Below are 22543 nucleotides of genomic sequence, written 5' to 3'. Positions count from 1 at the left end.
GTCCCCTCTGGTTCTGACACTCGTTTCTGCAGAGTCACCTCCCATTCCCCATCAGCTTTCTTGGAAGCGTTAGGTCATGTCGGTACACCCACCAGAGGCGGGCACCACTACACACAGAGCGATTGTTAATCCCTAGCTTCGGAGTAAATAGGGTCCAATGTCAATGGGTGGGGCTCTTTTCCTATCGCAGGCCATGTCCTGCCATCTTTATTTTTGCAACCATTAATAGTCCCTTCAACTTAGGTGTACTCCCTGCAACCTTGTTTCTGAGGTTGTGCGGGGAACAACCTACTCGCAGCACCACTTAAAGGAGGGTGCCGTGCCATGTAGATGCCACTCTCCTTCGCCAAGGAAACTCTGTATGTGGAACTGAATTTGGGTAAGGTGCACAACATTTACTTGCTGCTTCAGGCCGGTGTCCATCACCCCTGCTGCTGTTCCTCGACTAAGTAAGACACGCGCCACCAGAGTTCGCCTAGCCAACCAGTTTGGTTTACCTTTATTACTTTTATTCTTCCCATCATAAGAATTTTCACAGACCCGATCCACAAAGGCCCGCCACATCAATCAAAGAATGCACCTATTTCTGGACCTTTCTGAATGTTTTTTTCTGCAATCAAAGATCCAATCTGAAAAATGAAGGTATGATTTTAATCACCATGCTGGTGCCAGTATGGCACTGCCTTTACTTTGACTTATGCCTCCTCACATGGGAGACACTGTGCTCTTTGAGGAGTCGCTGGTGTCAGACTCGGAAACGACAGTCACGTGGCCCGCAAGTATCTAATATATACTCCAGGTCACATTGCAACTAGAGGGGTGCAACCTCGCTCAATGTAAGTGCATTGCGTGAGGCCATGCCCTTCTGGCCAGGAGTATATGTGCCGCCCCTGCAGCGGATCGAAATGCTCGGATCCGGGGGTGGTGATTACTCGTGGCTCGAGGGTCTCCGGACCTGGAGGCTAGGGGCCACACTCAAATGGAAAAGGGAGTATTTACAGGGGATTTTATATAGTTTGTGACACTACCCGTGGTGTACGGTAATTGGGAGTCACCGGGGTGATGGAGTGGGGCAGCAAGATGACATTACCCTCCATGGGTAGGGGTAGGTCCCGGGACTCTGGATGGTGATGCGGGGACGCAGTGCAGGGGTCAGTCGGGTACTCACTCAGCAATGAAGCAGACGCTGACAACAGGGTAAACCAAGTCTCTGACTGCCGTTGCCTCTCGAGGGGAGCTCATGCGGGTCCCATCCCCTGCAGCACTGCCTGGTGGTCCGTAATCTGCCTCCTGGCACAAAAGTTTAGATTTTCTGTTGTGGCCCGGTAGCTTGGAGCTTTCTGGGCTCCGCTCCCCACTATGGCTAAGTGAAGGAGCCTGCTCTCAGGGGCTCACGCTTGGGATTTCAGTGGGCCGCTTGCTAGGAAAGCCCTATTCCCCTCGTTGCGCTAGTGCCCCCGATCTCTGAGCTGGGTGGGAACAGTCCATAAAGGCCCTGTCCTCCGCAGGTTAATTGCCGGGTCGCCTGAAGCTTCTCCCCGACCTAGGATCCGTGTACCCCAACGTGCCTTCGGTCCCGGACCGGTGATAGGACCAGGCTCCTGACCATCCTCCTTAATGAGTTCCAGGCACTTAGCCTCAATCCCATGCGACCGGGGGTCCGACTCCTCAAGGTCCAGACCACCGCCTATGACCTAGTTTACTTCTCCCCTGGGAGCTCCAACTCCCAGCTTCCCCAGAGGTCCTCACAGCTCAAGGGCTACCACTGAACTGAACTTGACACCTCCCACATCCCTGCCTGACCCCTAGGTGGGCGGCCCTATTCCTGCTTAAGCAGCCACTGGTGTGCCTGACAGGTGTGGTGCAAAGTTTATCTAGGATTTGTGAATGCTGGTGGAGGCATTACTGCAGGATGGAGACCCAGAACCATGGGGGTTTGAGTCCTGCACGGGAAGAGCAGATTGTGCAGAACCCTGTGACGACCCGAATAGTCCAGGGCGTCACATATATAATGCATACTTGCATCCACATGACCACTTTTCCCAACTCTGACACCAGAGAATCCTCAAAGAGCACAGTGACTGCAGATTTATGGATTTAGATGGGACAACCCATTTAAATACGGATTGAAGAGAACCTGCTATTTTGATATCCATCTTTATTTTAATATGCTAAAAGAGCAAAAGTAGTGGCACATGTATATCTGGTAAATATTTCCCCAAAAGTGCTAGAATGGAGCACTTTCATGATATACCGCATTATTTATTTCCCAACAGCAGTTCTGAAACGTGTTCTCTGATCCCTGTTTCCAACTGGCTTGGCAATTTGAGGCTTTTAATGTCACTTCTGGTATTTTTTTCTTTCAGATACCTCCTCCTGAGATGTTTGAGGACCTCATCAAATTTTCCTTTCAAACTGATGTGTTTGAGAAGAATATTGGTTACGTGAGATTTGATATGTTTGCCGACTGTGAGATTCTTCACCAAGTATCAGATCTTTTAGTAGAACATGTTTGGAAGAAAGTTGTTGGTACAAATGCCTTAATCATTGACATGAGGTAGGTTGGCTTGTCTGATTTATCAAGAATTTGTCCAGGATTTTTGTCTGTTAGGATCAAGACATCTCCTAGTGTTCATATTTTTGTGTGGAAAAAAACAGCAAATGATTCAGACGTCAGTGAGTATTCTAGTACGGCCTGAGTTTCATCAGTGTTTTGGATCAGATTTTCATGATAGTTTGGTCAGTGTGCCAGTTTTATCATCAGAGTTTAATCAAATTTTTTTTTTATTAAAAAAAAATAAAACATTAAGGTGTCTTAAGCTTCTCCTATTAAACAGTGAGTTTCACTCACTTGTACCTATCATATACTAGTTTGTATGGGATGAAACTTAAGGGAAGGAGATTCAGATTAGACATTAGGAAAAACTTTCTGACAGTGATGGCAGTCAGAGAGTGGAACAGGCTACCACGGGAGGTAGTGAGCTCTCCATCAATGGAAATCTTCAAGCAGAAACTGGATAATCATATAGCTGGGATGATTTAGAAAAGCCTGCACTCACAGGGGGTTGGACCCGATGGCCCTTGAGGTCCCTTCTAATTCTACCATTCTATGATCCTATGAAAACTGGACCATCATTAGGCTGAAAAAAAAGAAGAAATCCATCATCGAAATGTTAGGAGTGACCAGATCAATAGCTTGGTACATTATGCAAAAAAAAGAGTGCACTGATGAGCATGGAAAGTCAAAAAGAAATGGGCATCCACGTAAAACAACAGTGGTGGATGATCACAGAATCCTTTCCATGGTGAAGAAAAACCCCTTCACAACAGTCACCCAAGAGAAGAACACTCTGCAGTAAGTACCATATTTTTCGGACTAAAAGATACTCCTTACCATAACATGCATTCTAGGTTTTGACAGCAGAAAATAAGAAAAACATTTTTCCTATTCATTAAAAATTACCCGGTGGTGTAATGTGGTGGGGTCTTATTCACTAATTTGAATGCTCTAGGATAGAATAGGTAAGTAATAAATCTATTGTTAGTTTTCTCTGCAGGGAGTATTATGCGCTCATAGCTCTGCTACATGCACACTACATGTACATTTACAGACATATACAGCTCCGCTACATATACAATTACAGAGATATACAGCTCTGTTACATGTGCATTCACACACACACACACACACACACACACACAGACAGAGTCCTGAAACGTGTATTTACACACACTATACATTAGCACAACTTGCAATTCCTGATGGGACTTGTACGAAGGCTGCTGAAGATGAGCAGCTGAAGGACTTTCCTTTAGATTAACTGAAGGACCTTTCAGGTCATGTAATCAGCTGCCTCCGAGCTGTAAGACACACACACAATAAAAATAAATAAATTAATAAATAAATAAAAACAGCAGGAGTTTTGTTGTTAAAAAGTGCATCTTTTAGTGTGAAAAATATAATGTGTTTCAGTATCTAAGTCTATCATAAAGAGAAGATGTCATGGGAACAAATACAGTGGGTTCACCACAAAATCCAACCCATTAATCAGCCTTAAAAACAGAAAGGCCAGAGTAGACTTTGCCCACCCAAAAAAATCTAAAGAAGCTGCCCAGAATGATGGTAAGAAAAAGTATGGCGAAGTCTTGGAACAGCTCATGATTCAAAGCACACCTCGTTCTCTGTAACATATGTAAGGAAGTAGATGATTCCCACATCAGAAAATGCACAGGAGAACTCTGTGTAAGCAAACATCGCCATCTGCTGGATAAAGTTTGAAGAATAGGAACCTATAGATTAGGACAAGAACCAAGATAAGTAGTCATTCCGAGAAGAAGAAAATCAAGAGGAGGGTCACAACATGTGACCATCTGTGTTGCAGCTGGAAACTTTACAACCCCCTGAAGCCATAGCAGAATAGGAATCATTGGCCAGACTTGTACCAAGTTGGACGTGCTGACCAAACTGAGCTGGCTTATAACTGCTCCCATATGTGCAAGAGTGATGGTGTGCAGTGAATGAGGAAGATTGACGGTATAAACTGAAAGGACAGAGTGACCAAAGAGGATGACCTTATGAGCTAAAAGGATTGAGTTATCAAAGAGGACGACTGTGTGAACCGAAAGGACCAAGTTACAGAAGAGAATGACCAAGTGAAAGCAGAGGACAACGGAGTGAAATGAAAGGATTAAGTGACCAAAAAGGGAGTGACAGAAAAGGATGACTGTGTAAGCTAAAAAGATCAGCTGAAAGACAGTGTACTTGAGATGGCTAAAAGCCAGGAGGTTCCCATAATGTTACAGACTTAAGCTATGCCCTGAGAGATGCAGGTAGCTGGTGAGACTTGCAGCCTAAACTTGCAGGAAACTGAGCTGACTCATGTTAAAAGCTATTACAGTTACCATTGCAGACAGTGGCGTAACTAGAGTTTGATGAGCCCCGCTGCAAAGTTTGGACCTGCCCCCCCCCCTACGTGCACCAACACTTGGGGTATAGGATAATGACGCTGACACTTGGCTCTTTCCCTCAGCACCCAGCTTCCCTATGTTCTGAAATCCATCTTGTCCTCGGCACCCAGCTTCCCCATGCTCTGCTATACATCTTTCACTTAGCACCTAGCTTTCCCATATCAGAGCATGGGAAAGCTGGGTGCTGAGAGATGTATAGCAGAGCATGGGAAAGCTGGGTGCTGAGGGAAAGAGCCCTTTTCCCTCAGCACAAAACGTTCCCATCCCCTGATTGTATCTTTGTCCCCCCTTGTATATAGTTTTCCCAAATACTATAATGGTCCCCACATAGCTTTCTATATAGTATAAAGGGTCCCACATAACCCTTCATATATTAGAATGTACCCCCATAGTCCTCCATTTATTATAATGCATTTCCCATAGTTCTCCATGTATTATAATTCACCCCATAGTACTCCATATATTATACTGCGCCCCATAGTCCTCCATATATTATAATTCATCCCAGGCCTCCATGTATGATGCAGCCAGCCCCCCATGTATAATGCAGCCAGCCCCCCATGCTGCATGTATAATGCGGCCAGCCCCCCATGGTCCATGTATAATGCAGCCAGTCCCCCAGGCCTTCATGTATAATGCAGCCAGCCCCCCAGGCCTTCATGTATAATGCAGCCAGCCCCCCAGGCCTTCATGTATAATGCAGCCAGCCCCCCCATGTTCCATGTACAATGCAGCCCGCCGCCCATGCTCCATGTATAATGCAAGCCCCCCAACTCCATGTATAATGCTGGCAGCTCCCCCATGCCTTTATGTATAATGCAGCCAGCCCCACCATGCTCCATGTATAATGCTGACATCCACCCCATGCTCCATGTATAATGCTGGCAGCCCCCCATGCTCCATGTATAATGCTGGCATCCACCCCATGCTCCATGTATAATGCTGGCAGCCCCCCCATGCTCCATGTATACTGCTGGCAGCCCACCATGCTCTATGTACAGCATAATGCTGGGAGCCCCCCATGCTCCATGTATAATGCTAGCACTCCCCCCCATGCTCCATATATAATGCTAGCAGTCCCCCCATGCTCCATGTATAATGCTGGCAGCCCCCCCATGCTCCATGTATAATGCTGGCAGACCCCCATGCTCTATGTATACTGCTGGAAGCCCCCTATGCTCCATGTATACTGCTGGCAGCCCCCCATGCTCCATGTGTATACTAGTGTTAATGATGATGTGACTGAAGACAGAAGTAGCCGGATGAATTCTGAAGTGCACAGGGCTATACCTTCTGCGAAGATTGATTGGATGGCGCTTCACAGTACAGGTGGACAATGACCCACAGCATAGTGTCAAAGTAACCCAGAAGTTTTTAGGGCAAAGAACTGGTATATTCTGCAATGGCCAAGTCAATCTCCAGATCTCAACCCCTTCAGGCATGAATTTCACATGCTTAAGAAAAAAATTAAAGGCAGAATGACACACAAACAAGCAACAACTGAAGTCAGCTGCAGCCAAGACCTGGCAAAGCAAAGGAGGAAACCCAACATTTGGTAACGTCCATGACTTCCAGATTTCAGGCAGTCATTGCCTGCAAAGGATTCACTACTAAAGCGGGCTTTACACGCTGCGACATCGCTAATGCGAACTCGTTGGGGTCACGGAATTCGTGACGCACATCCGGCCGCATTAGCGATGCCATTGCGTGTAACACCGATAAGCGATTTTGCATCGTTGCAAAAACGTGCAAAATCGCTAATCGGCGACACGGGGGTCCATTCTCAAATCTCGTTACTGCAGCAGTAACGAGGTTGTTCCTCGTTCCTGCGGCAGCACACATCGCTGCGTGTGACGCCGCAGGAACGAGGAAGCTCCCCTTACCTGCCTCCCGGCCGCTATGCGGAAGGAAGGAGGTGGGCGGGATGTTATGTCCCGCTCAGCTCCGCCCCTCCGCTGCTATTGGGCGGCGGTTCAGTGACGTCGCTGTGACGCCGCACGAACCGCCCCCTTAGAAAGGAGGCGGTTCGCCCGTCACAGCGACGTCGCCAGACAGGTATGTATGTGTGACCAGTCTGGGCGATGTTGTGCGGCACGGGCAGCGATTTGCCCGTGTCGCGCAACAGATGGGGGCGGCTACCCACACTAGCGATATCGGGACCGATATCGCAGTGTGTAAAGTAGCCTTAAGTGTTACAAATTAACATTTTTTTTCTGGTAAAGTACATTTGTCCAATTACTTTTGAGCCACTGAAATGAACGTTTCACAGGATATTTTTGTTCAACCCATTAATTAAACCTGAAAGTCTTCAATTGCATCTCAATGGTTTCATTTTTAAAAAAACATAGTGTCATGCAGAGGCCAAATCACAAAGATTTGGTCACTATCCAAGTATTTCTGAATTTAACTATAAAGTACTGCCATTCAGTGGTCAGTCAAGGCGTTGTGGTCTATGCTAGTTAAGCATTACTTTATGTGTTTAAATCCCTGGGGGCATAGAGCAGCTTAAATAAAATAAATAAATAGGGAACACACCAAACAGTAGCTAATTATGCTACTTGCCTCCTGATGGGTTGGTTAAATCTCATCTATATATACAGTGAGTGAAGTAAGTATTAAACACGTCACCAATTAAATGTTTCTAAAGGTCAATTGACATGGATTTCTCACCAGATGTCAGTAACAACTCATCCAATCCACACAGGCAAAGAAATCAAACCATAGATGTCCGTAAATTTAGTGATGAAATGGCACAGGGAAAAGTATTGAATACACGTATTTAAATATATTTAACGCTTTGTACAAAAGGTCTTTGTTGGTGATGACAGGCACCTCAAGATGCCTCCTGTATGGAGAAACTACATTGCTCAAGTGTGAGTTTGGTCCATTCTTCTACAGAAACACTCTTCAAATCCTTACAGTCCAGTGGGTTCCTTCTATGAACTCTGACCTATAGTTCCTTCCATAAATATTTTATTGGATTCTGGATAGGTGATTGGCTGGGCTATTCTAGCAGCTTTATTTTCTTTTATAATTTTTATGAATCAGGTCTTTCTGGCGCTCTCCACGTGTTTTTTTGCTCTTCAAGACCTCTTCTGATAATTCTTTTCACGCCTCTGTCTGAAATATTGTGGGGACCACCTGGTCATGGATGGTTTATTGTAAAATTAAGTTCTTTCCACTTCAGGATTATGGCCCCAACAATGCTCACTGTAACCTTCAGTAGTTTAGAAATTATTCTGTAAACAATGCCATCAGTATGTTTTCCAACACTAAGATTGCAAAGGTCAGCTCACTGGTTTTACCCATCATGAGATGTTTTTTGCGTGATATTTTGGTTAGAAGACACCTTCCTATAAGCCATCAGTTGAACCAGCTGATATTAGTTTTCACTAAGTGGCAAGATCGCTTTCTAATTACTGATAGATTTTAGCTGGTGTCATGAATTTCCATGACTTTTTGCACTGCTCAATCTTCACGTGTTTAATCCCTTTTAACTGTGTCATGTCTCATTATTAAACATTACTTAAATTATGAACGTCTATGGTTTGATTTCTTTGCCTGCATGGATTGGATGGGTTGTTACTGACATCTGGTAAGAATTTCTTGTCAATAGTATCTTTAGAAATATAATTACTTTGAATATTGATGATGTGTTCACTACTTATTTAACATGCTTATATTCAGTGGCAGTGGTATTCAGAGACTTGGTTTCCCCGGTTGTCAGTGTCTGCTTATGAACTGAGTGAGTACGAGAGTGACCCCTGCACCACACGGCACCTCCTCACTGAGTCCCGGGGCATCCCCCTACCCGTGGAGGGCTACGACACCTTGCTGCCCCACTTCATCACCCCGGGTACTCCCAACGGCAGCGGCGCTACTCTCCAAATTACCGTACACCACGGGTGGCGTCACAAACTACATATCAACTCCCCTGTAAATATCCCCTTTCATTTGAGTGGCCGCATGACTCCCCGGGTCTGGAGACCCTCGAGCCACAGCGAACCTGGATCCGAGCAGCTCGGCTGCTTCCACGGGGCGGCACAGGAGCAGTACCTTGTAGCTCCCGATGGCTTTAGGGGCGCTACATTAGCACTGTTGCTTGTAGGATTGGGGTTCTGCATACCACCAAGGAGACATCTGTATGTTCTGTGGGGGTTTACTCCAGTATCCTCCCACACTCCAAAGACATACGGATAGAAAATTTAGATTATGAGCTTCACTGGGAACAGTGATGATGTCTGTAAGGTGCTGTGGAATTAATGGTGCTATGTAGGTGACATTAGTCTAGTCTTTTTCAGTCACCATCTAATGGTATGAGCCATGCGGAGTTTCCAGTATATAAACAGAGTAAACTTTTTTTCCAGATTCAACATTGGAGGTCCCACCAACTCCATCCCAGCACTCTGCTCCTATTTCTTTGATGAGACAACCCCTGTCCTGCTAGATAAAGTCTACAGTCGGACTGCAAATGTCATTTCTGATGTCTGGACCTTGTCTAAAATTGCAGGTAAGGGATGGCGAAAACAATATGGATCCCTGTGCTGCTGGCGACCCACCTTCCCATAAGGTGTATTGTAAAATCGTGTATAAATAATGCTAAATGTAAGAGTGGTTAGGTAGAAATGCCACATAAACACTCAAAGAGAACATGTAACATTGAAAATACTGTCCAGTCTGCGGTAGCATGAAATACAGTGGATTGATAAGTTATACTATATTTTTTCCAACAAACCTATGCTTTAGCTATCCTATCTATCTATCTATCTATCTATCTATCATCCCCTCTACTATCTATCTATCCATCCAATATCTATCTATCTGTCTATCTATCTATCTATCTATCCATCCATCCATCTGACTATGTATACAAGGAAAACTGTCAATCACAGATGAGGACCGCCTACTCGACTGATAAACACAGAGACATTACAATGAATTAAACACAGATTACACTGATTCTTTTTGCACAAACCTATCCCTCAATGTACTCATCTCATTTTGCACTAGAACATGGTGCCAGCAGGTTCCCTTTAAATAGCACAGCCATGTCTACACCAATCACTCAAAAAAAACCTATGATGTGCAATGTAAGAGTAGCTGATAGCTGTGCCAAATCATGCCCAAGCAGGGCTGGACTGGGACTGAAATGAATCCTGCCATTTGAAATTACACAGTCCTGCGTTGCTACATAACACCCACCTCCCCAGGTGCGTATGTATATACTGTGTGTGTATATATATATCACAAAATTAAGTACACCCTTCACATTTTTGGTGCTCTCTCTACATAATTCAACACACATTCATTAAGTATTACTTACAGCAAAGATAGGCTGCAGTGTGTACATCGCCCAGGTCAAAAACTAATGCTCTAGCAGGATGCAGCTAAGCCCACACTAAATGGAGGCATCACAGGAGCAGGAGGAGCAAATCACACACACACTTCCAAAGAATGGAGGGGGCAATTGCTGGATGGTAAAACTGCACACTAATGGCTTGCATAGAGCGCTGTTCACACATGCAGATACACAGTCACATGTATGAGGTTCCCGTGACAAGGGTTGTAGGCTTCCGTTTTATGGCCATAAATACCAACTAAAACCTCATATTTTTTTGTACAGGATACAGCCAGGCCCCTTTCTGTTAGGCCTTGGATATTAGAGTTCTGTCCCTGTATGGTATACAGATTGAGTACGGCTTGGCAGCCCGCCTGATCTAATAATATGGGTGTCACCTAATAGGCTGCGGGCTTGTGACTGTGTATCTCTGTGACGCCCCTGGACTAGTCAGGCCGTCACAGGGTATTGCACTTTCTACTCTTTAGTGCAGGGCTCAACCCCCCATGGTTCTGGGTTCCCAACCTATGGTACTGCCTCCATCAGCATCCAAATCCCAACCACACCTCAAACCACACCCTGTCAGGCACACCAGTGTGCTGCCTAGCTGGAATAGGGCCGCCCACCCAGGGGTCAGGCAGACTGGTGGGAGGGAAGTAGAGGTAGTGTAGTGTTAGCCCTCGAGAAGTGAAGAGCTGAGGGAGTGTTGGTTCCCTGTATGTTACAGGTTAGGTAGCAGACGGTGGTCTGGGCCCGGAGGAGTCAGAGACCGGGTCGCATTGTATTGAGGCTGGGTGCCTAGACCCGGTCTTGGAGGATGGTCAGCAGCTCGAGCCTAATAACCGGTCCGGGTTCGAAAGCTCAGGCAACCCGGCAATTAACCTGTAGAGGATAGTGACTTAATGAACTGTTCCCAAGAAGCTCAGAGATCAGGGGCACTAGTGCCACGAAGGGGATAGGACTTTCCAACCCACGCAGCCCACAGAAATCTCAAGCGTGAGCCCTTGAGAGCACAGCTCCACTACCAACAAGTAGGGAGCGGGGCCCGGACAGCTTTAAGCCAACGGACCACCAGAACACTTCTAATTTGTGCACAGAGGCAGGCTCCAGACCACCCGGCAGTACCAGAGGGGACAGATACCCGGACGAGTTCCCCAAGAGGGCAGCGGCACCCAGAGACTTGGTTTACCTTGTTGTCAGAGTCTGCTTTGCGGTCGCATCATCACCAACACTGCCTGAGTACATGGTCCTCCAATGCTTCCAACCAGCGCTGCGCTTCCCTACACCAACATCTCACCATCCAGAGTCCCGGGGCCTCCCCAACCCATGGAGGGAATGTTATCTGGCTGCCCCACTCCATCTCCCCCGGGTACTCCCATCGGCAGCGGAGGTACTCCCCTTACCGCAAACCACGGGTGGTGTAACGAACTCTTATCCCCTGTAAATACCCTCCTTTTCATTTGATGTGGCCGGGAGCCCCCGGGTCCGGAGACCCTCGAGCCACAGCAGCAACCCCAGGATCCGAGCGGTTCGACCACTGCAGGGGCCGCACATCTGCATATGTGAACAGCGCTCTATGCATGCCATCAGTGTGCAGTTTTATCATCCAGCAATCGCCCCCTCCATTCTTTTGAAGTGTGTGTGGGATTTGCTCCTCCTGCACCTGTGATGCCTCCACCTAGTGGGGGCTTAGCTGTATCCTACTAGAGCATTAGTTTTTGGCCTGGGCGATGTACACACTGCAGCCCATCTTTGCTGTAAGTAATACTTAATTTTTGGAGGATATTCATTCATCTTTTTGTTGCTATTTTTATATTTACACAATCATTAATGTCTAAAGTAAACCATTGGCAACAAAAGTGAGTACACCCCATACTTGAGCCCAATTAGCCATTGTCCCTCCCCGGTGTATTGGGACTTTACAGGGTCTCAGGTGTGAATGGGGAGCAGCTGTGTTAAATTTGGTGTTATCACTCACATACTCTCTCATACTGATCACTGGAAGTTCAAGATGGCACCTCATGGCAAAGAGTTCTCTGAAGATTTGAGAATTAGTCCTCCGCCTGTGATCTCAAATCAGGCCACGACTCAAGTGAGCCGCGCAATCAGCGGGATATCACTCAGGTGGAGGACTCCAGCTGTGGTTGTGGTTAACCTGAGTGACGTCACCGCTTATTGCGCGGTTCAGTTGCTGCATGGAGCTCACAGTGGGCAGTCTTGTTCTATGGCACTCACAGTGAGCTTCAGATATGTAGCAGAGCTGGAAGCATCATGGGACCTCGTGTGGACTACGTCGGACCTGCAGGGGTGTTTGGGGGGGTACTAAAATGGTGAAAGAGGGTGCATTTTTTGTTTTTTATTCCAAATAAAGCATTATTTCGGTGTTTGTGTTTATTTCTTTTCACTTACAGATTAGTGATGGGGGCTGTCTCATAGACGCCTGCCATTACAAATCTAGGACTTAGTGACAGCTGTGGGCTGTTATTAACTCCTTATTACCCCGATTGCCACCTCACCAGGGCAACCGGAAGAGCCGAGTCCAGCACCAGAATTGGCGCATCTTATGAAAACGCCATTTCTGGGGTGGCTGTGGGCTGCTATGGTGTTTTACTTGCTCAAGTTTAATTCTGCAGCTCACTCATTAAGTTAAACATAACTCAAAACAGTTTTGACTTAATACAATATAGAATGTATATTTATCCTAGATTAATACATTGATTAAAATTAGCATCTCTTTGATAAGCATAAATCATAAAGTAAGCATCAATACTTCACCGGATATGGTAGCATAACTCTGTGATCGGGGGCCTTCAGGACGATCTCATCAGGAGGAATCCGGGAAAAACACCGTCAGCACGTCTGCTTGACCACAGGTTAAGTCCCGCCTTCCCCCGAAGAGTCTCGAGTTTATATCTCACTTTAAAACAAATTGCTTACGTAACAAAATGTTACAAACACTCTAATAGGTTCCATTTGTCCAATATAGTATCCCTCTTCTGAGTGGCCAACTCTTCAGATGCCAACATACACTGGACAAATGCGTCTTCGGATGAGACATGCCAAAAAGCTCCTGGTTTCACATTTTTTACCATGCTATAAACACGCACAGATTCTCAGTAAATATTGATAAGAAAACTATGTGGGACTGAGTGATTCTCACTAAAACTATAACTCATGGTGTCTGGGAAAATTACAGAAAAACAAGCCAATATGGACCATAACTGCTACAGATTAATATCTTAGAGGGTTTCTTAAAGACAGACTTCCAATATGGATTCCTGATGGCCACTAATGTGTTAGAACTACATATGGTTAGGCTGGAAAGAGCCAAATAACCATGGCCTTTCCCACCCTAATAATATCTAGTTGTCTGCTGTACCTTGCCTGGTTTTAGAAAAATGGGGTGGACCCCATGTCATTTTGTTGTTTTTTTTAAATAAATCAAATAATTAAAAAAAAAAAAAGCGCATGGGATCCCCTCTATTTATCATAACCAGCCAAGGTACAGCACACAGCTGAGGGTTGCAGCCTACAGCTTTTGATATTCTTGTGTTAGATATAAAAAGAGGGGGGGGGCCCACGTAATTTTTTTAACAAAAAAAATAAATAAAAAACAGCTGGTCATGCTAGTTATCCCTCTATCTGTCAACTATATGGTTATTTCTTTATATCTAATCTATCTGTTCTTTCTTATTATCTATTCTATATGTTCGTTCTATCTATTTATTCTTTCTATGTATTTTTTCTATCTATCTATCTGGTATCCTATCCTATCATATTTTGTTTCTTCTTTAAAAAATGCATTAACAAAAATGCGTCAAAAACACGGCAAAACGTCATGTGTTTTTTGGGCCATAAGCTGCCTTTTCTGTGAACATAGCCTATGTGCTGCTGGCTGTGGGGAGCTACAGTTTATTGAGGGAACCATGAATGGCATGATCACACAAGACCCATTCACTCACCATAAAATAAAACTGACACGGACAACAAGGAGTGTGTTGGAAAAAACTGGCCGTATTGTTTTTATTAAGGGTTACCGTAATAAATAGAATAAAAACATTACAAATACCTTCAATAAATTAACACCAAAACTCCACCATAAATAATACCAAAATCCACCCAGAACCTTTCTGGGCGATTTTTACCCTCTAATAAAAACAAACGACAAAAACAAGAAAAATACAGCATAACTTCAAAACATAAAGGGAGGGAGGGTGGGACAAATCTTCTCTGTTCTTCAGCTGTGACTGACCACATAGCTGACAAACTGACCTTTTATAGCCACACAGCTGACCTCCACACCAATAACCATTTCATAAATAGGCGCGCAGAGAGCTGATAGGTTACCAACCACTCTCCTGCGTTACTAGGCAGATTACAAGCCTTACCACATAACATCACAGATAGAGGGCCTGTGTAATCATGTCAATCCCCCACTATACGCTAAGGGATTTTTCATGATCACACAAGACCCATTCACTCACCATAAAATAAAACTGACACGGACAACAAGGAGTGTGTTGGAAAAAACTGGCCGTATTGTTTTTATTAAGGGTTACCGTAATAAATAGAATAAAAACATTACAAATACCTTCAATAAATTAACACCAAAACTCCACCATAAATAATACCAAAATCCACCCAGAACCTTTCTTGGCGATTTTTACCCACAAGGACACTAATGGAACATTAGTGACCCCCCACCACACAATCCAGCCATTTTTCCACCACACTCTGAAGCCCTAAATTAAAAATATCAACTCCTATATCGGACAAGTGTACACCATCTGTCCTGTATAGCCCAACCTCAAAACCTTCCAAATCCACATGCCGAAAGGAAAAATCCCCTAACGAAGAAAAAAAATTTAGCCAACAACCTATTAACCCTTTTTCTAATTCTCTCCATAAAACAAACATTAACAGCCTTCCACTCCAACCTCGGGATGATTTCTGAAAAAACCACCGACACTGAAGGAAAAAGATTTTTAATAAAAATAATGTCCCGTTTCACCTGAAAAAGAAAATCAAGAGTCTTAACCTTGCCCAAATCATTTCCACCCAAATGAACTATTAATAAATCAGGAACCGGGTGGACCTTAGCTCTCCTCTTCAGCTCCGCCAAAAGATTCTCCCATTTCATTCCTCTGCAACTAACCCAGAAAATAATAACCTTATCAAGTGAAAAAGACAGGTTCTCAGAATACCTAAGCACTGCTGCGCGCTTCTGGGCCCAATAAATAAATGAGTGGCCGACAATCCACACGATGTAAGGCTCTGAAAATTAAAAATACTTAGTTAGGTAACAGATTAGGCCTAACATACAATTTATACCTACCTGACGACCATCTTCCCAGCCTCATGATTTTTGACTTACTCACACCCAGATTAGCAGCCACAGTAGCAGCCCCTATTCTAAACGAATGCGAGGAAATTTTTAAATCAGTCTTCCCCAAACTAGTCAGACAACGCCTTAACATTGCATTAAATTGAAATTTTGTCGCCGGTACACCAGAAACATGTACAAACAACGGGCCTAGAACCGGCGGGCGAACTAACAGCCACCTCCGAAGATTAACAACTGGACATATCTGAGAACCCTTAACAGCAGACAATTTCACCAACTGCCCTTTACCTAACTGATCTGTTTTTGAGCTAGTAATGGAAAGAAAACACTGTGACTTACCAACCTTCACATCCTCGACTCTTAAACCCCCAGCCATCTTTTTATTAGGAGACACCAGCTCAGAAATACGAAGAGCAGCAAAAAATGCAAGCACAAACGCCGCTCTAAACAAACACGCCTCAAACTCATTTATACAAACTGAACCCAGAGCCGACCATAATTCAACCAATAACTCAACCGAGATCGGGCGTCTAACGTCAGCCCGAATAGACCTTCTTCTCACCCCTTTCAGCATCTGCCTAATAGGAAAAATTGAAAACAAAGAATCGAAACCCCGTAACTTCAGAAAAAATGAAACGCCAGATAAGGCTTTGTGCAACGCCGAATGACTAATACCTTGCAGTAACTCAAACTGAATATACTCCCAGACAACTGATAACTTTAAAACCTAACAATCAAATCCCCTAGCGACACAGAATTGCCTCCACCTGTCCCATGCAGCAGCATACGCTGCCCATGTGTTCGAGGCTAAAGAATTCTTAATATAAAAAGGGATTAAATCCCCAAAATACCCCAACAGTGCTCCGGGCAAGCCACTTCCACTTGCCCCCTCCGCGCTCCTTCCTTCCAGGTGGACCGCTGCTGCAAAAAAGACAAAGATGAAAATTCTTCCATTTCTTGAACCAACACTGCCTTCAACCAAATGTTAAAGTTCAAGCATTGCAAAACCAGCTGCCTTAAAACTTTTGCTGACCAAAAACATTTGGAATAAAGCGCGTTAATCCCGAAAACAACTCCCTTATTCCCGGAACGAAAACAAATCCTTCTGTTTGCTAACACCTTACCCCAAATACAGATAGCCACAAAAATTGCAAACAGCTCCAAGACCACTCTCTTAGTAGTCAGACCCACCGCAGACCACCTATCCGGCCATGCTTCCGCTGACCATGAACTTCCCAGCGAAGCTAAAAAACCCTGCTCGTCTACAACTACGCCAAATCCTAAGTCCCCCGACGAGCAAAACTGATCCTGCAAACAACTGATTCCATTATACTCCTGCAAAAACCTTCGCCACACTAATAAATCCTCCTTCATTTCCAACGACACCCGGATGTGCGCACCCGGTGAATTCAACCCTTTTGTACTGTCATATAACCTACGACAAAAAACCCTCCCCATGGGAATTATTCTCAAGGCAAAATTTAAAGATCCCAACAGAGCTTCTAACTCTCGAAGGGTCACCTTCTTTCTTCCTGCTACACTCTCAATCAGTTCCTGTAAATGTAGCAACTTCTCCTTTGGCAGGCTACATTCCATCGCTGCCGAATCTAGTGTGATCCCTAAAAATTCCAGCTTTTTACAAGGAAGAACAGTTTTTTCGGCAGCCACGGGAACTCCAAAATGGCCCATAAACTCTAAAAAATTCTGCAATAATTCCATACACAAATTAGAATCCCCGTGGCCGACGAACAAAAAGTCATCAAGATAGTGCAGGACCCTGCCAGTCGGCACAGAGTCCTGCACTACCCAGTGTAAGAAAGAGGAAAAGCATTCAAAATAAAAACATGACAACGAAAACCCCATCGGCAAACATCTATCAAAATAAAATTCCCCATTAAAATAAAAACCTAATGAACTAAAACCCGAAGGGTGAACCGGCAACAGTCTAAAAGCAGATTTAATGTCTGATTTAGACAGCAGAGCTCCCCGGCCAAATCGCCTAAGCAGCTCAACTGCCATGTCAAACGATGCATAGTTCACTGATGCCATACTGGTATTCACTTCGTCATTAAGAGACCCACCCTTAGGGTATGACAGGTGGTGAATAACTCTAAAGGTACCGGCCTCTTTTTTCGGGACGATCCCCAATGGAGACACCCGAAAATTTTCAAAAGGCGGAGACAAAAAAGGACCCGCTAGGCTCCCTAACCCCAATTCTTTTTCAATATGTTTAGAAACAAAAGAACCTAGTAACCTAACTGAACGTAAATTTTTAACTAAAATACACCCCTGACCATTGAACCGTGGAACAAAAAACCCCTGATCAAAACCATTAATTAATATGTTGGCTCTCACCCTGTCAGGGTATTGCCTTAGCCATGGGAGCATTTTGCCAAACTCACTGGCGTCCGTGCCTTTAAGAAAAAGCTCCCGATGAACATTAGGCTGCTGCCCAGTGACCACTTTTCGTTTAAAGCATTTTACAAGCGGATGCAAACCACCACAGGACGAGCACTCGTGCCTGAACCTACAATTCTGCATCCACTTACATTCAGATTCGTTATACGCAAAACAGACTCCTTTTTTCAGCTGCTGGTTAGGCGCCTGTTTTGCTACATAATTCCTCTGTGGTAACATCAAGTTCAACCACAACCCTACGTCTTTTTCACCCCATTTCATCCTCTGGTGTACCGCCATCTTTTGGCGAAAGGACTCATCATATGAGAGCCAAGCCACCCCACCGAAATTGCGATAGGCCTCCAGAATCGAATCGATGTGCTGGAATAGCCTACTGCAATCACCCGGGAATTTCTTGCCTAAAACCGCAGCATAGATTGCAAAGGCCTGAAGCCAATTGTGAAAGGATTTGAAAATCCTTCTCCTATCACCATCAACATCACCTTTAGCTTCAGGCCCTGCAACCCGCTGGAAATCCCTACCAGAAGGGAGCAAGGAAAAAACATCCACATACTCCCTTCTCCAAATCTTCTCCTTTACAGCTCCACTTAAATGGAACCCCAAAGGAGAAGCCTGACAAGTCAAAGCCTCTTTAAAACAGGATTGAGGGATACCTTTTAAGCTATTGTCACCTAATTCCAATAGCTGAGGGGCAGCTACCCTGGCACCTGACTGCATAAACTCTGCACATACATTATAAATTAAATCCCTCACACTATCCCTGTTATCTACCATTAAATTAGGCAAAGGGAGATAAATGTCCTCACCAGACCTGATGCGGCGATCAACTCTCCTGCTGTTCCTTTCCGCTGGAAGCTGATTGTTGATCGCGCCGACTGTGGCGGCAGGCTCTGGAAGCCGGCCAGCCTCACCGCTCTCGCTCCCGGATTCTTCAGAGGACCAGGCTTGTAGCGCCACCGCTGCATCGGAGCTCTTTTGCAGCAGCGGAGGCATGCTACTGCCTGTGGGGAAGTCCTCGCTTGACAGCATCCCGACGGTCCTCGCACCCTCCAGGAGAACGGAAGCCGGGCGCCCGACATCCGAGAAGGCAGGCGCATCCTGGTGACGCGACCGCTGGAACTCCCGCTCTGACGTCGCGAGATCTCGCGATGTCGGCGCCGCCCGCGATGTTCTTTCTCGGCCGCTTCCCCGCTCACTCCCAGCTTGTCTCTGCGCTGGCGCGGAACTCTTCCTCCAGCTGCCTGAACTTCTTGCTCCAGCTGCCGCTCGCCCAGATCTTCTTTCCGCCGGCGGTGAGTATGCTTCCTTCCTCTTCCTTGTCCTCCGAACCGCCACCGAATCTTCCTCCACCGCGCCGACCGGAGCCCGGGTAGAAGTTGCCGCGACGTCGCCTGGCTCGTCGCTGCCTGATTCTTCAGAGACCCTGCCGCCCAGGCAGGATCTCATCCATTGGATCCCGTCCTCTTCGCCGGCCCGCTGGATCAACTGCTGCATAAGGCTGTCCATGACAAATCTTCTCTGTTCTTCAGCTGTGACTGACCACACAGCTGACAAACTGACCTTTTATAGCCACACAGCTGACCTCCACACCAATAACCATTTCATAAATAGGTGCGCAGAGAGCTGATAGGTTACCAACCACTCTCCCGCGTTACTAGGCAGATTACAAGCCTTACCACATAACATCACAGATAGAGGGCCTGTGTAATCATGTCAATCCCCCGCTATACGCTAAGGGATTTTTCAATATGTTCTGTGACATACTGAAGCAGGGAATAATCCATTCCCTTTGTATTCTAACATGATAATGACCCCAAACACAACTCGAAGACGACCACTGCCTTCCTAAAGAAACTGAGAGTAAAGGTGCAGGACTGGTCAAGCATGTCTCCAGACCTAAACTTTATTTAGCATCTGTGGGCGTCTTCAAATGGAAAGTGGAAGAACGCAAGCACTCTAACATCCACAAGCTCCATGATGCTGTCATTCAGGAGTGAGAGAGGATATTCCAGTGGCTTCTGTGAAGCTCTAGTGAGCTCCATGCCCAAGACAGTTAAGGCGAATATTGACACGTGGGCATTATTTGGCTATTTTCAGTAAGAGATGTACTCACTTTTGTTGTCAGCTGTTTTGACATTATTGGCTGTGTGTTGAGTTATTTAGAGGGCGCACCAAATTTACACTTTTATACAATCTGTACACTGACTACTTTACATTGTATGAAAGAGTCATATCTTCAGTCTTGTCTCAGCAAAAGATATAATAAAAAGTATACAAAAATGCAAGGGGCGGACTCACTTTTGTAATATACTGTACGTGTATATGTATATATATATATATATATAAATATATATATATATGTATATATATATATATATATATATATATATATATATATATATATATATATATACACACACACACACACACACACACACAGTGGGGAAAAAAAAGTATTTAATCAGCCACCAATTGTGCAAGTTCTCCCACTTAAAAAAAATGAGATTTGCCTGTAATTGATATCATAGGTAAACCACAACTATGAGAGACAAAATGAGAAAACGAATCCAGAAAATCACAGGGTCTGATTTGGCAAGATTTTTTTTTTTTTTTGCAAGTTAGGGTGGAAAATAAGTATTTAGTCATCTAAAAACATGCAAGATTTCTGTCTCTCACAGACCTGTAATTTCTTAAGAGGCTCCTCTGTCCTCCACTCATTACCTGTAGTAATGGCACCTGTTTGAACTTGTTATCAGTATAAAAGAAACCTGTCCACAACCTCAAACAGTTACACTCCAAACTTCACTATGGTGAAGACCAAAGAGCTGTCGAATGACACCAGAAACAAAGTTGTAGCCCTGCACCAGGCTGAGAAGACTGAATCTGCAATAGGCAAGCAGCTTGGTGTGATGAAATCAACCATGGGAGCAATAATAAGAAAATGGAAGACATACAAGACCACTTATAATCTCCCTCAATTTGGGTTTCCATGCAAGATTTTACCCCGTGGGGTCAAAATGATCACTAGAATGGTGAGCAAAAATCCCAGAACCACACGGGGGGACCTAGTGAATGACCTCCATAGAGCTGGGACCAACAAACAAAGGCTACCATCAGTAATACACTATGCTGCCAGGGACTCAGATCCTGCAGTGCCAGACATGTTCCCCTGCATAAGCCAGTCAGTACATGTCCGGGCCCATCTGAAGTTTGCTAGAAAGCATTTGGGTTATCCAGAAGAGTATTGGGAGAATGTCATATTGTCTGAGGAAACCAAAGTAGAACTGTTTGGTAGAAACACAGCTTGTCATGTTTGGAGGAGACAGAATGCTAAGTTGCATCCGAAGAACACCATATCTACTGTGAAGCATGGGGGTGGCAACATCATGCTTTGGGGCGGTTTCTCTGCAAAGGGACCAGGACGACTGATCCGTGTACATGAAAGAATTAATGGGGCCATGTATCATGATATTTTAAGTGCAAACCTCCTTCCATCAGCAAGGGCATTGAAGATGAAACGTGGCTGGGTCATTCAGACAACATGATTGTCTATAAAATGAGGATAGTCCCATGCTCAAAGCTGTAGTGGATGGTGAGATAAGGAGCCGGAAAGTCAAAAGTTCAAAACATGATTAATGTTTTCTTGATATCAGACCAAGTCTCTGCAATACACACAATCAGAAAGGACAAACAGGACAAAGAGTGAGGGGCGCAACAACAAATAATTAATAACTAATCAAATTGTGATACATCCTTGCTCTATATGGTGGTATTTTGTTGGCAGTTTATAGTTATTTATGTTGGCACTATATGGTAGCTTAGCAATATATTATGTGGAATAAAAATGTCAAGTATGTATAGGGCATTGTACAGATGACCTTATGTAAAGAACACGTCTTGGAATGAGATTTCATTTTCTATTTGTTGTTTATGCAGGTGCTCCATATTGCTCTACGAAACCCCTCATCATTCTGACCAGCTCTGTTACGGAGGGGGCAGCGGAGGAGTTTGTGTATATAATGAAAAGACTGGGAAGGGCATATATCATCGGAGAAAAAACAAGTGGAGGCTGCCACCCTCCACAGACTTATCATGTGGATGATACCCACCTGTACCTCACCATACCTACATTGCGATCAGCCATGGGTGAACCCAAAGATTCTTGGGAAGGAAAGGGGGTCTTACCTGACTTGGAAGTGCCCTCCGAAACAGCCCTGCAGCAAGCAAAGCAGATCCTTGCCTCTCAGTTATAAGACAGTAGATGACAGATACCTGTTTTCTTTGTGGGTTTAGGAAGAATATTTTTTCTGGGCAATAGAACCATAAAAATATATGATATATATATAATATATATTTATAATAATATAATATATAGAATATATAAGCTAGGATCTTTTGGACTACACACCCAGGTACTATAAGCAGAAATCAAACCCAATAGTTTAAACACTTGACAATTGTAGTTTGGTAACTGT

The 22543-nt window shown here is 44.7% G+C and overlaps 1 protein-coding gene across 1 annotated transcript in view; it reads left to right on the top strand.

Moving 5' to 3' along the window:
• RBP3 (retinol binding protein 3) overlaps positions 1–22321 on the top strand; it is a 36033-nt gene extending 13712 nt beyond the window's left edge. The window contains exons 2-4 of the mRNA XM_075347397.1: positions 2367–2557; positions 9336–9478; positions 22005–22321. Coding sequence (XP_075203512.1) covers positions 2367–2557; positions 9336–9478; positions 22005–22321 — 651 coding nt within the window. The remainder of the gene's footprint in view (positions 1–2366; positions 2558–9335; positions 9479–22004) is intronic.
• The last annotated feature ends 222 nt before the right edge of the window (positions 22322–22543 follow it).

Source organism: Anomaloglossus baeobatrachus, chromosome 5 (assembly GCF_048569485.1).
Source record: "Anomaloglossus baeobatrachus isolate aAnoBae1 chromosome 5, aAnoBae1.hap1, whole genome shotgun sequence".
Lineage (NCBI taxonomy): Eukaryota > Metazoa > Chordata > Amphibia > Anura > Aromobatidae > Anomaloglossus > Anomaloglossus baeobatrachus.
This window is presented reverse-complemented; position numbering and strand designations above follow the sequence as displayed.